Below are 15,757 nucleotides of genomic sequence, written 5' to 3' on the forward strand. Positions count from 1 at the left end.
GAGCCCCTCCCCCTGCTCAGCATGGGACAGAGACCACGGGGTGGAAATGTTTTTTTACGACTGTAGGAGTTAGGCCAAACCATATTCCCTAATATATAATATAATCCCTAATAACAGTGAGCTACTGTTGAATTAATCTTTATTGAAATTGGTTCCATGATTTAACATCAGTTTGTTATATTAGCTTGCAATTAATCAACAGCGTCCTCTTCCTGTCTTCTGTAATTTGTCTATTTTTCCCATTTGTCATCAAATTGTGACTCTTGAAGTCTCAGTTTGTGTGTAAGTCTCTTCATCACATAAATATCTTCCACAGTGCACGCCCACTGCTTGATGGATGGGGGTGTTGGCCTATACCATAGTCTTGTGATTGACTTTTTACTTGCTGATAACAATATTATAATTAGATACTGATCCTCTTCTTGTAAAACATCACCTGTGAAATGTCCCAAGTACAGTACCTTACAAGATTTGGGTATCTCGTATCCTGTTATTTTTTTTAAAGTCTGCCATATTTCGTCCCAATACCGTTTTATTCTTTTGCAAGACCAAAATATATGTGAATGGTCTACATCCATGATACAACTCCCCTCCTGATTTTAGGAATAATTAAATACTTGATCAATTTTTTCCAGTTTATCTCTCTCCAGCTCCTGGAGCTAGTGGACATGAATTGTGTCTACTGTTTATATTTTTTTGTATACTGACTTTTCCTATTCTTATTTTCTATTTTTTGTGGCTGTTTTTGAGTACTTGGTTTAATCTATATTTAGTATTTTATTTGTTCATATGCACCAATAAATCTAAAAAGAAATAAATATAAAATAATTGAGCTCTAAATCTGTGATACTGACAAAACTGACAAAACTTATTGACTTAATGAAAACATTAAGTGCACAATGTTAGTAGATTTGTTGACTTATTGTGAAAACATCATATCATGATGATCATATTAACTGATGAGTGGTCTTTTTTCCTTTCTTTCTTTTTTGTAAATACAATGAACCTAATTGCATTTTCCCCAAGCCACTTATCAACAAGCAGCACATAAGGCAATTTGTGCATTTAACCAGTGTTCAACACTTTTTAAATGATCATAACAAAAAAATAATTATTTCTTACAAGATGCACGCCTTCTATTGGTGACAGTTTTGCAATTTTATGCTTTCACACAGCAGCCAATGAGCAAGTTGTGGAAGATAAGGATTTTTCACACATTGTCAGCACGAGGAATGCATGCCATTAACACCATACCACAGCGCTGTCTGTTCCTGCTATCAAGTCCTCGCCTATTTACTCTGTTTCTCTGCCTTTCTTCTTTTTCCTCTTCCATTGCAGCTTTATTTAGGCAAGTGAAAAGAAGACAATGATACATGGAATCCTGTAAATAAGGAGAGTAAGAGGTGTCTGTTTCCTGTTTTTGTGGAAGAATCAATACTGTAAGTGCTGCTCAAAAACTGTGTGGTTCTAAACTCCTCACAAATCAATGGTTTACTGCTTGGAAAGAATAACTTATAATTTTGTTTTAAGAAAATAAACTAAATTATTCCACATCTGTGAATGCGCATACAAGTATCATTGTCATTCTTTCACAGATCTGAACAGAAAAGGATAATCTTGTCAAATTGAAATTTAGTAAAACGACGTTTCAACAGAAAGTTTTTATCACAAAACCTCAAGGACCATAATGCAAAACCTCAAAACCAAGGTGTTAAAAAAAGTGTAAAACAGATTCTGTTACTGTTGCATTTTTCTTTATTTAGAGTGAGCAGAAGTTGAGAAGGATGCAGAAAATGGCACAAACCGATACAGAGGTTGGATGCAGTTATCTATTTGGCAGCAGAAGGCACATAAACATGTATCAATTTGCTTTTTTTATTTTAAGCTGTATATTAGAGAAAAGAAGCTTTCAATTCTTACTTGCCCCTTTAGTTTGCCTTATATTTATCTCAGATTAGCTGATTGTACTCTATGCTAGACTTTGCAATAATACATAAGAACATCTAATATGGAAAAATGAAATTGCTAGAAAGTAATGATGCCCATAAAATCTAGAGACCAGAAGTTACAATTGACCACTTTTCACACCTGACAACAGAATATGACAGAATTGTACACTCTGGATCCAGTTAATCGGTGACACCTGTCATGGTGAGCAGAGAGAAAATGTAATCAGTCTCTCTCAATGTAAGAAAGACGTGCAGTCAGATTATGTTGAAGTTCACCCACCACAGTTATACAGGACATTTATTTTATGAAGATCTAGAACACTGGGCCCATCTCGCTGGCCAATGGGAATGTAAGGATCTGGTTTGGGGATTATAGTTGGTCCACCATCTTCAGAGAAGGCATATCTGGTCGAGACAGAAATTAAATATACGGTAATGTGATGCACCAGCAACACATGCACAACCAAAAAAAACATTATATTGAAGAGGTTCATTAGGCCTACTGATATCATTTTTACACTGTTTCTCTATAATAGGCCAATAAAGCAAAAGTTCTTGTACCTGACAAGTTTCCAACCTGGTCTCACAGGAATCCATGAAATAGCCACAGATTTGCTTAACTCAAAATCTGTGGAATAGCCACAGAATCACTCAAATTTCCGTGAAACTGACACGGATTTCGCTACAATGCAAGTTAATGACAGTCATATCCCGTGGCTAGAAATTTATGTACATTCACTGAGTGAATATTTAGAAAATAAAACATATATTTCTCGCTAGAAATGTAATCAAAATCCATTTTTATGCAGAAACTAAGTCAAAATATTGATTTTTTCACTAAAAATTTGAGAACTGTCCGCCATGTTTTTTGTTCTGACTGCCGGGACCTTAAAAGTCACGTGACTTGGAACAAACCAATAGGAAAAAATCTCCATGGAATAGCCACGGGATATGACTGTCATTAACTTGCATTGTAGCGAAATCCGTGTCAGTTTCATGGAAATTTGAGTGATTCCGTGGCTATTCCACGGATTTTGAGTTAAGGGAATCCGTGGCTATTTCACAGATTCCTGTGAGACCAGGTTACAAGTTTCGGCTACCTTTCCTAAATTTTGCTTTATTGGCCTTTATAGAGAAACAGTGAAAAAAAAATCCTCAAAGAGCAGCTCACCTTCCATAATGCATCACGGAGTTGTAATCATATGGACTGTTAAGATTGTTGGTCACCTGTTTCCTGAAGTTATGGATGTGGTCTGTCAAAACATGAAAAAACAGAAAATTAAATTGGTTAAAAAAAAAAAAAAAGGGGTCAATTTTGGTTGAGCGTACATCAAATTCTAGAGACTGTGTTTTCAACAAAAATAACTTTTTGTTTCAATTTGTTATATTTAGTGGATCTTGAGGAACTGGAGTGGAGGAATAAAGATAATTAATATTTACTGAGAATATTACTGTTGGCCTGTAAGAAATCAATAACAAAGAAATGACTGAAGAAGGAGGCACCTAGTGCAGATGAATGGATTGATATTGTGTACAGCATCTTTGTAATGGAACGAATTACTTTCAATTTAAGAACACAAAAATAGGTATTTATTGAAATTTGGCAAAAATGGATTACATATGTCTCTACCATAAAACCAGATTTCAATTAATCTCAGATTGGACAATCAGAATACTTTCATTTCTTTGTACCTTTCCCCATTTTATTTTATTTATTCATTTATTTCTAGGTGTTTTCCAATCCCCTTTTGTACACTTTTACTTTTTTCCTTGATATTTTCTGTATTTGTCTATAGGTCTTCATGTTGATTGTTTGTTCATTTCAAAAACCAATAAAAAGTAAATGACATGTTAATGTTTCTGTTTCTCTGCTTTTTTGCCTCCCTATATATTATTATTATATATTATTATAATACTATGTTTTTTTGTTTTGTATTTATTTTTCTTTTGTGGTTCTTTGTTCTAATGTACCCTTTAAAAAACAAAAATGTGGAAAACAGCTGTGGAATAAGTTATGTCTTGTACTGATGCGTATGAATGCTAATTTCCAATAAAAAAAAAAAATATATATATATATATATATAAAAATAAAAAAAATAAAAAGTAAATGACAAAAAAAAAAACTAACTAGAGAAGGTTTTTTAAATGCAATGTTGGAAGGTCACCCAAACCTGGAATGATGTTTTTCCATACAATGGAGACGTAGTGGTCTCGGTCTGAGCGAGACTGCTCGTGCACAAAGCCCAGAGCGTGCATGAGCTCGTGAGCAGCAACTCCTGAAAACATGCACCCAGGACTCTGCAGCGACAGAGTCTGGCTTCCTCCAGTCTGCCCCAGGAACGACCAGCAGCTACAGGTACACAACAGGAAACGTTCTGTGTCAGCATCATAACCACAAGAATCACAGTAAACACAGTAAATTTCAATTTCATACTCACCCATATCGAGGCTGAATATCAAGGAAACTGGCTTCATGAGTGCGTGGAACAAATTTAATACATGATCCAGAGGCAATATCTTGCATCCCAGTTTCTATGGTGATTCTGTCCATGTCCTCTACCAAAAAGAAAAGAAAAAAAGAAAAAGATAAACTGACAGATTCAAACTCCAAATCTCTTTGCAACAGGTTTAACCCTCTGGAGTCCATCTATTTATTGAAAATACACGTTTTATTTACAGTAATAACTTTATCTATATATGATATGTAGACAAGCTGAGAAAGCCAGGTGAAAGTGCATCATAGGAGTTTTCACAGTGTGTCATTTATGTTTCTAGACCATTTTTAAAATGTGATTTTTCTTTCTACAATGAAAACTAATACTATTTTTAATTTACGTACAAATAGACTGTTTTGTAGTTTTATTATAATTTTTTTCCTGCTGTTTTTGTGTGTATAAATGGTAAAAAAGTAAAAAAATACATTTAAAAAATGGTACATTTCCATAGACACCTGTGTCTTTTGTTTGTATTTTCGGTTCCTGGCAGCTTTATATTTTGTTATTTAAAATAAAATGAAAAATCAGACTGATAGCCAAGTTTGTGTGGAGAAAAAGGAGCCATGCGTGTGATGTAAAGACAGACTGGAAGATGCTAAACAGAGACAGAAATGAATGCATAGGAAGTTGACAAATTTGAACCAAAATCCCCTGGACTTCAGAGGTTGAAATCTGTGGATTCTTACCGTACAGTGGAGAGAGCATGAAGGGAACATAAACAAATCCATCCACTGATTTCGGCCACAGACAGGCATTGCCAGGGCAGGTGATGGCACTTCGTATATATGAGCTGGCAATATCTCCTTCTCTCAGTGTCATACCTCGGGGGGCTCGCAACACTGATGACAAAAAAAAAAAAGTCCAGGGTGAACAAAAAAATCAAAAAAGCACAATTTTTATATAGATAACCCTCTGAAATCTTGGGCTATTATGTCCTTTAAAAAATCTGTTAAAAATCTTCACCATGCCATGTTGGTATCAGTTTTTTCACCGTTACCTCACCTATATGTCCTGATAATTAATTTTTAACTTTGACTTACTTGATCAAAATGTTGAACCCAAAAGAAACAAAGGAAAACATAAAATCTGGTCTTGAAAATTATATTTCAATACACAGAATTTTAAATGTTGCAAATATTAACAAAGGTTGCAAATATAACATATAACAGGTAAAATGAGGATAATATCTAGTTCTATATTTTTATACTAAATATATTTGACATTATCTCCTTATTATTAACTTGGCCGAATATAATTTTAAAAAAACCTGACATGGAGATTCAAGCCAGAACTTTAGAGGGAAGCTGATGGTAAGACTCAATGTTGCTTCATTTTGATGTCTTCACGTCATGAAGAAGTGATGTGCAGGTGCTACTTACTGCTGTTGACTGTCAGGATCACATCCATTGCATTCATTTCATCGTGGTCTGTAATTTCATCTGAATATAAAAACAAAGACAGATTGAACAAGCTTTCTGCATTTTACATAATCAGAATTAACATTGAAATGAATGAGTGTTATTTACATTGATGTAAAAGCAGTTTTTTTCCCAAGAGCCCACCTGAGTATTTCCTTTTCAACCTCACTTTCCCCTCATGCACTCCAGTAGAATTCTGTAATACAAAGCTGCGTTATAATACACAAGGTTCATACACTTTTTGAGTGGTCAAATTCAAGCAGGACTTTCAAGGTCCATTTTCAAGCCTTTCCAGTACCTTAAATTGCATTTTTTAGACGAGTACTTACATGCTAAAAGGGGTAATTTCACTCAACCATACCAACAACGATGGTTTTACACTTTTAACAACCAAAAGTACAGTTTGCTAATCCCAATATTCAATTTTTTTTTTTCATTGAACATGTGATTATCTATAGTCAGATTGCAAGAGAAATACAGTTATAATTTCAAGTATTTTAAGCACTTTATCCAAAATCCAAGCACTTTTCTAACCTTGAAAATACAACATTACAATTTAAGCATTTTTCAAGGATTTCAAGCACCCAAATGAACCCTGAATACATGTTGCAGGTAGCAAAATGATGGAGCAACTGCACTAAAATATATTCTCTTGGTACTGACCTTAACAGGAAGAGCGTACGTCTGTGTCAGAAAGCCAAACAAGACACCCAGAAGGATGGTGGTGGAATGCATTGTTGTGTTTCAGACTGGTAGACCAGTTTCGGTCTGCAGTCTTCCAGTGCAAGAGCTAAATAAACTCCTCAACTCCTCTGAATCTATATAGCCACTTCTCCTCCAGTGCTCTGTACTGATTGGACATGTGTTCTATCAATCATCTAGCGTGTGTAATTTACCCAAGTCCACTGCTGATCCATAACAGGTGGTCCTGATGCTGACCTGAACATGTGCCCCGTATTTAGTGCTCGTAAGATTCAGCACTTTCAGAAATTCTGCTGTTGGATGTGTTACAACTCAGCAGTTGCTATCAGGAGAATAAGTGTCCACCCAGCCAAACACACCAGCAATTTGTGTCTGACTGTAGTGGTAACCAGTGATTTAGTGATAAACTATCAGTTGATAACTGTCCTGACAACAATCATTTAGTCGCATAGGTAAATATATAAAAACAAACCTTAGCCCTCTCCAAATATTATTTAGATTTTTATCAAGGGGCCAATTTGAAGGGCAAAAAAACACATCTGTTAGCAGTTTGTGAAATCTTGATTATGATACTGCAAGAACATTAGCACTATAATATTTCTGAATCTGACTTAAAGGGATAGTTCAGATTTATTGAAGGGGGTTGTTTGAGGTATTTATTCATAGTCTGTGTTGTGGGAGAAGCAGCCAAGTGCACAAGCACAGAAGCTAAGCAATGTACTGCTGAGGATGGGGGCAGCAGCAATATGTATTAATGTAAAAAAAAAAATTCTGTTAAGTTTACTATCACAACTTTACCTTGGTGTCAAACAGCCCTTTTTAAGTTCATACAGGGGGAACTAGAGTTATCTATGCTCTCATCAAAGACACCACAATATTGAGAAATGCAGTGAATTTAGCTTGCAGAACAGAGTAGTGGTGGTGCTGGTCATTTAGTTTCAGTTTAGTAGTTCCTGTTTCTTTTGTTTCTCAGGAACAGCAATAATGTTTGTGGGTCAGTTTGACCTGGGGCATGTTTGAATATCCAAAAATGTTCAAAACCAAAAAATCCCAATAAAAACGAAACATTTAAATCAATATTTGGTGCAATGGTGTTCTTTACCTCTCACAGATCATGGTTCAATGAGGATAATTCAATCATTTTTCATTAAAAAAAATGCATAATATAACATATAAAATACAATAGGTTTTTTTTTTTTAATGTATTTTATCTTTTAAAATGTCTTTTTATGAAAACTACTTTTTAATTTTTAAAAAAAAAAAAAGTTTAAACTTTGAATTAGGTCAATTTGACCCGCAACATAACAATAGGGTTAAAAGTACATAAACACCAGGTATTTAGGTATTTATTACTTCCATCTATTGCTTCTTAATATTTTGATCACATGACCCATGCTTTCATTCAAAATCTTTATTTTACTGCAGTATATGTATGCAAGCATGCATGCAAGAAGGATTACATTTTCACATTCAAGAAATTAAATGGCATAATATGCTGTAAAGTGGGGTGGATCTGGACAACTAGATGAAAACTCTCCTTACAAAAACATTTTTTACACCCCAACTCACTTTCCCAACATGACGAGAAGGCTTGATTGAACACACAGGACAGCATGCACACAGAGGAAATGCTGATAGAAAGCTTGAATTAATCTTTATTGAAATTGGTTCCATGATTTAACAATCAATTTATTATATTCGCTTTCAGGACATTTTCCATTTCTCCTCAGTTCAGTTTGGTTAATAATCGTCCTTGCCACCTGCGGAGAGAGACAGAAAAAAGTCACTTGTTTGGTTTTATTTGCCAATTTGTAACATGGTAATTGTCTCTGGAGGAGAGTTCAGGTTTCTTGGCACTCACCACATTTATAAAGCTTGTTGATTTTCATCTTGTCAATGTGGCTGAGACTCGACGCCTGGCCCAGCTTTATGTCCTTGCTGTTCTGGCTGTTTTTAGGAATGATGGTTGGCGCCCCGTCCTGAGAGTAGGCATACCTAAACATGTACATAATATCAGTTAAATCATATTACACTAACAATATTATTATAGTGATCTACATCAAACTAGTCGTTAAATCTTTGAGAGTTTTTAGAAACATATTAAACCAGAATGTGATTTGTTTTGTGACACTGTTAAAAATCCTCCAGTCTATCAAGCTTTAATGAATGATATAATGAAACATTTGCAGTTAGAAAAAATAAAATTCACCCTGAGAGGTAAAATAAATACCTTTTACACAATATGGCAGCCATCTATGGACAATTATACAAAATATAATCCCAAAAATTAACAACTGTAAATTTTAGAACATCCTCCAAGTTGTATTATTACTATTTAAATCTCTTTCTTTTATTTGTAAACCTTATTATTGTTTTGATATTTGATTTGACTCCATCTAGATTTAAAAAAAAAAAAAAAAAAATATATATATATATATATATATATATATATATATATATATATATTTTAGTACCATTCTGTTCTTTCGTGTTGATTTCAAGCATAAATGAACATGTACCTTCTTTATTTTTGTATGTGAACAAAATAAAAAAAAAACAATAAAGAGAAGTTAAAAAAATAAATAAAAACTAGTCCTTACATCCCAAAGTGCATGATTGAGCCGTAGTCATATGGCAGGTCCAGATTGTCAGTCTTGAATTTCTCAAAGTTCCTCAGGCGATCTGTCAGAAACCAGGAAATATATTATATTTAATATTTGTGAGGAAACAGAAATAAAGTTAATTATGTATACTCTTTACCATTTCAGGACATCTCATTACCCAATGCCACCCCCCCCTTACCGCCCCTTTGAAATTACCCCTCCAAATGTTCGGCCACATGATGGTGACATAGTTGTCCCGGTCAAAGCGGGACTGCTCGTGCACGAAGCCCAGAGAATGCATGAACTCGTGGGCGATCACTCCAACACGAAGACAGCCGGGGCTCTGCAGAGACACGGTCTGTCTTCCACCACGAGCACCGAGGTAGGACCAACAGCTGGATTAACACACACACACACACACACACACACACACACACACACACACAGCACATATCATTAGAACAACTTGAAGGAGCGAGTTTAGTGCTGCACCATAGAAGAAGAGAGTAAATATTACATGATTATTGAAGGATCATCCATTTAAGTTTTACTAAAATTACTAAAACTTGCTTGTACTTAACTTGGCATTTCACATCTCTTGCAGACAGAAATCTTTTTTTTTTTGCCAAAGGAGTGACATTTTTAAAACAAAGACTTCATGGATCAAACTTTCCAAGCAAAGACTCTCACCCAGACTTTGGCTGGATGTCGATGTAGTCTCGCTGGTGAGTCCGAGGAACAAACCGCACACAGGTACCTTTCTCTACGCCTTCCATTGCTTTCTTTATCTGCTTTGTCTCCATTTCAGCTGTTTTTTTGTTTAGACAGAAGACAGAAAAATGATACATCATCAAATATGACATCAGGGAATCTATAAAATAATCACACTGTAATGTACTGCATTTAGTTACACTTTGAAAAACTAAAAAACACTTACAGTATTCAGGTGAGAAGTGATATGCCACATAGACATGTCCATCCACTGACTTGGCCCAGAGGCAGCTACGAGCGAAGCAGACTTTGGAGCGTCTTCCAGCAGAAACAGCAATGTCTCCCTCCCTCAGACTGGTGGTGCCATCTATGATTCGGGAAGCTGAGACAGAAAAAGTGTTTTTCTAGACATGGCAACAAGCTCATCTGCTACAGTATGTTGAATATACTGCAGAAATTGACACATAATTTAGGTAAATTACCTTGGAACTCATTAGTTTTAATGATTTCATCCATTGCTGTCCCATCCTTCTCTTCACGTTCTTAAAAAGAAGAGTTGTTAGTCGGTTTGTGCTTTTTCTGTTGCTGTCACAGAATAAAATTAATTTAATGTCGAAATTGCATTTACCTTTATAGCCAACGGGGCCCCATTTTGGGCTGAACAAAAATTTCTGCCAAGAAAAGAGAAAGTTGTTTGCAATCTGTTGCAGTCTATTGTTAAATTAAATTGTTAAAATCCTACTCCTATATGCATATTTACCTGAGCATTTACGACCGAGAGACAGGTGGAAACCAGGCACATGAGGATAATCCGCTCCATCTTTGCCAGTCAGATGTCTTCAGTGTTGCCATTTTACCTGCACAAACACGTAGCTTTATAGGTGTTCCCAATCACTGTCCAGCTATAATACCCATGATTATCTCTGGTAAATGACTAGGTTACTGTTATTTGTTTGTGAGTGAGTTTAATCCCCAAATTAGTTTGATTCTATCATAAACAACAACTGCAACAGTAGGATAATGTGAGGTCTCACTGTGGGTAATAACAGCTCCACTTCAATGACTAGCTTTAAATGAAACGGTTTAATGTTTGGCACAGGTCTTTGGGCAATTTTAGGCTTTGGATGTCTTATACACTTACCAGGAGTGCTGTTTTCTTTCTACTGAAGCTGTGCTTGTTCTAGTTGTGCAATAATGGAATTTGCTAAGTATGTATATTTTGCTGCTTTTCTGATATATATATATATATATTGATAAACTTTCTATTTCTTTCTGTTCTTGGTTTGAGTAACTGTAGCGAAAGTAAATTTCCCTCCCAGGACAAATAAAGTATTTCTGATTCTGATTACTGATTATTCTGAAAAAACAACAACAAAAAAACAACCACTCTTCTATTTTTTGTTTTCGTTAGCATAAAGCAGTCATGTAGCGATTACAGATGGCTCTTAATGTTATGTACTTACTTAATTACTGTGATCTAAGGCTCGTACCATCAGGTTGAATGCACTTATTGTAAGTCACATTGGACAAAAGCGTCAGCTAAACGAATTGTAATGCAATGTAATGTAATTACCAACAGTTCACATGCTGTGCAGGGATGCTAATATCAAATAGTAGGTAACTCAGAAAACCCACATGTCAGTAACATATTACTTTCGTCAATATCTATCTATAAAAGCAAGAGTGTGTGTGTGTGTGTGTGTGTGTGAGTGAAGAATTTTGAATTCATTTTTCAAAATATCATTATTTACGTAGGACGTGTTGCGGCATTGCACTGTTTCCGATCGGACGCCTTTTAGGGGAGCTCCGCCCCATTGTGTGATAGGCCTACACCTGGTCAGTAACACAATTCACTCTGGATTTACACCTGACTCATCTCATCTGGAAGTCTATTTAGCCTACCTATCTTTAGGAGTTTTAAAGTGCGCTACAAGGTTCGATTTTCCAATAATCCTTGAATAGTTTCCAGCGAATATCAATGTGTAAATGTTTTATGGAGTTGCAGACGTTGTAGTGTGGCATGTAATGTACGAATACATACTTCCTACGGGCACTGCACTAGTACTTCAAAATACATGGTTGTCCATAAAGTTTGAATAATTTTGTTTCCAGACACCATTTTATGTTAATTGTGATTTCATTTTCATTGTGATATGTTTGGGAGAGATTGATTAATACAGTTTTGAGAAGATAAACAATTTATCTGTCAATAATGAATCACATTGTCACCATAATTTCATGGAGGTAAACAATATTTTTTTCCAACTTTATGAGCAACAGTGTATATTGTGTAGACACTGAAGATCAATCAACAGTGACTTCCAACCAGGGGAGTTAGAGTTCCCAGGGTGGAAGATGGGACATATTGCAGCGTGGCTTAACTAAATTGAAGAAATAAATAACAATTTCATAAGAAACAAGTGTTTTATGGAGTTGCAGATGTTGTAGTGGTCTGCATGTAATGTGCAAATTCTGTTATTCACATCAATTTGTTTGTGCTGCATGTAAACTTATTCCCTCTTGTGTCTGTATATGTCTAACCACGTTGAATGATTATGTTTGTTTTTCATAAAATAACTATTTCTGTGTCTCTGTATTCACTTTGTATATTAACACTAAGCAAGAGTATTACACCTCATTGTACATACCACTTTCACACACAATCTCATTTGGCCATAATTGAAAAATCGACTTAATCTTCCACTATACGAATACATAATTCCTACGGGCACTGCACTAGTGTTGCAAACAGAAAAAAAAAATTACCGCCCGAACAGGGACTTGAACCCTGGACCCTCAGATTAAAAGTCTGATGCTCTACCGACTGAGCTATCCGGGCTCTGACTCCACAGCCGGAAGCGCTCCATATAAAGGAACGGAAACACAACGGTCCGATCCCATATATGTGTATCCCAGTCCGGCAGGTTGACAGACATTTAACAAACTTGAACGAAAACACGATATCATGACCGCGTTTTCTGACCATACCTCTCTGTCACAACATGAAAATTACACGGTAGGTTGACGCTAACTTGTGGCACAAAATATAGAGGTAAATTATATTAATGTAGAGAAACTGCTGTGAAAGCTCAGCAACATTTGTAGCTTGTGTAGGCGATAGTTACCTCTTCGAGAGAAAACCTACATTAGGCTGTGTTTACGTTGTAATTAAAGTCTTGTCTCGTTAAATTGTAGGATCAGATCAAAGAGCTGCAGGAGGCCATCCAAGAAAACGGTCGCAAACTGGTGGAAATCAAGCAGAAAAGACTGCATGCTGAGGAGGAGATCATTAAATGGTAACGTTATGTAGTCCACACATTTAGCACCAGTTTGCTTAATTGGAGTTGACTTGAATTTCGTCTCTACGGAAGAGGATTAGGGCCACACAAGAAAAAAAAATTGAGTTCTGACTTTATTCTCAGAATTCTCACTTTATTCTCAGACTTTTGACTTTAAAGTCCGAATTCTGAGTTTAAATAACCATGCTTTCTTCCAGTCAACATCATCAATTAACTCATCCCAGTAGAATTTTCCTCTTGGAGAACATTTCTTTTTAGCATGGATAGTATTCCTATTTTTATCCAGGAGAGGGCGACCATCAATAATTAGTTTGGAGTCAATTCTTGCACTGGTGCTGTGTGAAAGATGATATTTCACGAACTGTATGGTACCAGAAGTAAATTGCCTGGCATACAAGACTAAATTCTTTAAATCTAATAGGAAATTCAAAAGCACAAATAAAGTTGTAGTGGCACTACACTACAATGATGTGGCTTAAATTGTAGACAAATTCCAGTCAAAGCAACAGGGAGCTACTGCAGATGACTTGAAGAGCCACCGCTTATTTAAGTGAACATAAATACTAAATGAGTACCTTTTTTAAAAAGAAAATCAAAGCTCCATAAAGTGCACATTTAAATAAAAAATATCTTAAATAAAAATAGCCTATGAAATTAAATAGGTCAATCTTTTTCTGAAATAAATATATTTATATGAGAATAGAATAACCCTCTGGAGTCCACAAAACCGCCGGAGCACGACTTCATGACGTCAGAAAAAGACACAAAAAGACACAAAATAACAAAAAAAAGGACACAACAACAGACACAAAATGACTAGAAAAAAGACACAAAATGACCAAAAAAGACAGAAGACACAAAATGACTAGAAAAAAGACACAAAATGACAAAAAAAGACACAGAAGACACAAAATGACTGGAAAAAAGACAGAAAAACAGACACAAAATGACAAAAAAGACACAAAATAACTAAAAGAAGACACAAAAAGACAGAAAATGACTAGAAGAAAGACACAAAATGACGAAAAAAGACACAACAACAGACATAAAATTACCAAAAAAAGACTCAAAAAGACACGAAAATACATGAAAAGGATTCAGAAATGGACAAAATAGTCTAAGACTCCATAGAGATAACCAACATTACAAAACAACTAAATATGACAAACCCTAGTAAGGGCAGAATTTATATGTATAAAGAAAAAAAAAAGAACTATATCAATATATGCGATCTGGTTTAATTCCATATCACATTTAAAAATATATCGATATATCTTTTTTATGGATATATCGCCCAGCCCTCAGTCCTGTTCTCATTTGCAGTACCAGGGAAACGGAGCAGAGAGTGGATTTGATGATGGGAAAAATCAAAGTTGTTGATGCGTTGCAGCATCTGGGTCGTCTGCTGCAACAGGAACGGCAACTTTCAGAGCAACTGAACGCTCAGGCCTCTGCAGAAAGGTAATGTGCATTGAGAGCAAGAGTAACGTTGCATAAACCAAACTTGTTGCTCTATCCTGAATGATTTCACTATCTGTTGTCTTCCAAAAAACAAAGGGATGATTTGCAGGAGAAAAGAGAGCATGTGACAAACAAGTTGAGAAGTCTTGCTGCTGAAATTCTGGAGGTGAAAGAGCAGCTGGCGGAGGCAAAGACTCGTAATCTGGCTGGTAAGGAGAGCACCGGGACATCTGAATACTGGTAAACTTATATTTGAAATACAATCTTTTTGTTATATGCTATCTCTCTTTGCCAACAGCAGAAGCTTTGATACATGCACCAGCCCGCAAATCAAAGACAAAGCAAAGCAAACCCAAGTGAATTTAAAATATAGTTTCTTTATTTAGGCACATTTGCTTTTAATTGTAAATTGCATTTGTTACTCATATTATTTGTGTATGCATTTTTGAAGTACCACATGAAATGTTTGATTTGTTTTTTCATGTCTCTAAACATGCTTCGATATGAGACCTGAGGCACAAAGTAGATTTACTCAAGTACTGTAATTACAAACAGTCCCTATTGTGGCCATTAATCCAGGGGAGTAGTTGTTAAAGTTGTTTTGTTAAGGTTTTTTTGACTAGATTTGTATATTTTAGAAGGAAATGCTTTTTTTCTGTGAATACTGTTTAGATATTTGACATATTTAATAATAAACAGTTTGCAACATTTGAATTTCCCTGCAGCATTTCTATTTTTGCTTGTCGCTTGTATATTATTGAGGAGGGTGTGTTGGAGTTGTTTTGGGGCAAATATTTGTTTAGGGGGTGTAAAATGTCTATCCTCATGAATACAGACCACAGGAGGCTACATTAGGTTAGGTAAAAATAAAAAGGGAGTGGTGTATCACTGTAAGCTGTTACAGTGTCTGTCAACACAAGACAAAGCATTAAACATAATTTAGCTTGAGTACTGAATATTATGAAAATCCATTTATATATTTTTTTAAAATCATTGCAGGGTTGATACAAGAAGTATTTGCATGTCTTACTCTTACAGTGATGACTTCTACTGACAGATTGTTCCATCTTTGTGATGCATTACAGTTTGTGTCACAAAAATCTGAATTTATTCGTTGAT

The 15,757-nt window shown here is 35.4% G+C and overlaps 3 protein-coding genes and 1 non-coding gene across 6 annotated transcripts; 1 reads left to right on the plus strand and 3 right to left on the minus strand.

Annotated features, from left to right (window-relative positions):
• Positions 1-1,605: 1,605 nt before the first annotated feature.
• hce2l1 (high choriolytic enzyme 2-like 1) lies at positions 1,606-6,597 on the minus strand. Its single transcript, XM_059342910.1, has 9 exons — positions 6,526-6,597; positions 6,007-6,058; positions 5,824-5,883; positions 5,131-5,283; positions 4,388-4,505; positions 4,121-4,299; positions 3,121-3,202; positions 2,230-2,354; positions 1,606-2,143 (listed from the first exon to the last, which is right to left on the minus strand). Exons 1-9 carry the CDS (start codon positions 6,595-6,597, stop codon positions 2,130-2,132), a joined length of 855 nt encoding a protein of 284 aa, XP_059198893.1. The 3' UTR covers positions 1,606-2,129.
• Positions 6,598-8,045: 1,448 nt separating this feature from the next.
• hce2l2 (high choriolytic enzyme 2-like 2) lies at positions 8,046-13,297 on the minus strand. Of its 2 annotated transcripts, none has more exons than XM_059342909.1 (10): positions 13,024-13,297; positions 10,639-10,735; positions 10,507-10,549; positions 10,361-10,420; positions 10,105-10,260; positions 9,858-9,975; positions 9,384-9,562; positions 9,165-9,246; positions 8,426-8,559; positions 8,046-8,324 (listed from the first exon to the last, which is right to left on the minus strand). In XM_059342909.1, exons 2-10 carry the CDS (start codon positions 10,696-10,698, stop codon positions 8,305-8,307), a joined length of 852 nt encoding a protein of 283 aa, XP_059198892.1. In that variant the 5' UTR covers positions 10,699-10,735; positions 13,024-13,297; the 3' UTR covers positions 8,046-8,304. The 2 variants fall into 2 exon arrangements, with proteins under 2 accessions (XP_059198892.1, XP_059198891.1); XM_059342908.1 differs by having other exon boundaries at positions 13,004-13,296.
• Positions 12,645-12,717, minus strand: trnak-uuu (transfer RNA lysine (anticodon UUU)). Its single transcript has one exon. It is a non-coding gene; the product is annotated as a tRNA-Lys (tRNA).
• Positions 12,758-15,361, plus strand: LOC131979029 (myosin-2-like). Of its 2 annotated transcripts, none has more exons than XM_059342911.1 (5): positions 12,758-12,894; positions 13,074-13,174; positions 14,501-14,638; positions 14,735-14,847; positions 14,937-15,361. In XM_059342911.1, the coding sequence occupies exons 1-5, from the start codon at positions 12,844-12,846 to the stop codon at positions 14,996-14,998; spliced, it is 465 nt and encodes a 154-aa protein (XP_059198894.1). In that variant the 5' UTR covers positions 12,758-12,843; the 3' UTR covers positions 14,999-15,361. The 2 variants fall into 2 exon arrangements, with proteins under 2 accessions (XP_059198894.1, XP_059198895.1); XM_059342912.1 differs by having other exon boundaries at positions 14,940-15,361.
• Positions 15,362-15,757: the final 396 nt, after the last annotated feature.

Source organism: Centropristis striata, chromosome 10, assembly GCF_030273125.1.
Source record: "Centropristis striata isolate RG_2023a ecotype Rhode Island chromosome 10, C.striata_1.0, whole genome shotgun sequence".
NCBI lineage: Eukaryota > Metazoa > Chordata > Actinopteri > Perciformes > Serranidae > Centropristis > Centropristis striata.

Bases quoted from the DNA above. Each gene is read 5' to 3' on its own strand.
- hce2l1 (XM_059342910.1), bottom strand. From the start codon at position 6,597: ATGCATTCCACCACCATCCTTCTGGGTGTCTTGTTTGGCTTTCTGACA. The intron at 5,284-5,823 runs GTAAGTAGCACC...TTTTGTCATCAG, and splicing joins GATCCTGACAGTCAACAGCA to TGTTGCGAGCCCCCCGAGGT. The intron at 4,300-4,387 runs GTGAGTATGAAA...GTGTACCTGTAG, and splicing joins GATATTCAGCCTCGATATGG to CTGCTGGTCGTTCCTGGGGC.
- hce2l2 (XM_059342909.1), bottom strand. From the start codon at position 10,698: ATGGAGCGGATTATCCTCATGTGCCTGGTTTCCACCTGTCTCTCGGTC. The intron at 10,421-10,506 runs GTAAATGCAATT...CTTCTTTTTAAG, and splicing joins GGGCCCCGTTGGCTATAAAG to AACGTGAAGAGAAGGATGGG. The intron at 9,563-9,857 runs GTGAGAGTCTTT...GTGTTAATCCAG, and splicing joins GACATCCAGCCAAAGTCTGG to CTGTTGGTCCTACCTCGGTG.
- LOC131979029 (XM_059342911.1), top strand. From the start codon at position 12,844: ATGACCGCGTTTTCTGACCATACCTCTCTGTCACAACATGAAAATTAC. The intron at 12,895-13,073 runs GTAGGTTGACGC...GTTAAATTGTAG, and splicing joins CACAACATGAAAATTACACG to GATCAGATCAAAGAGCTGCA. The intron at 13,175-14,500 runs GTAACGTTATGT...TCTCATTTGCAG, and splicing joins GAGGAGGAGATCATTAAATG to TACCAGGGAAACGGAGCAGA.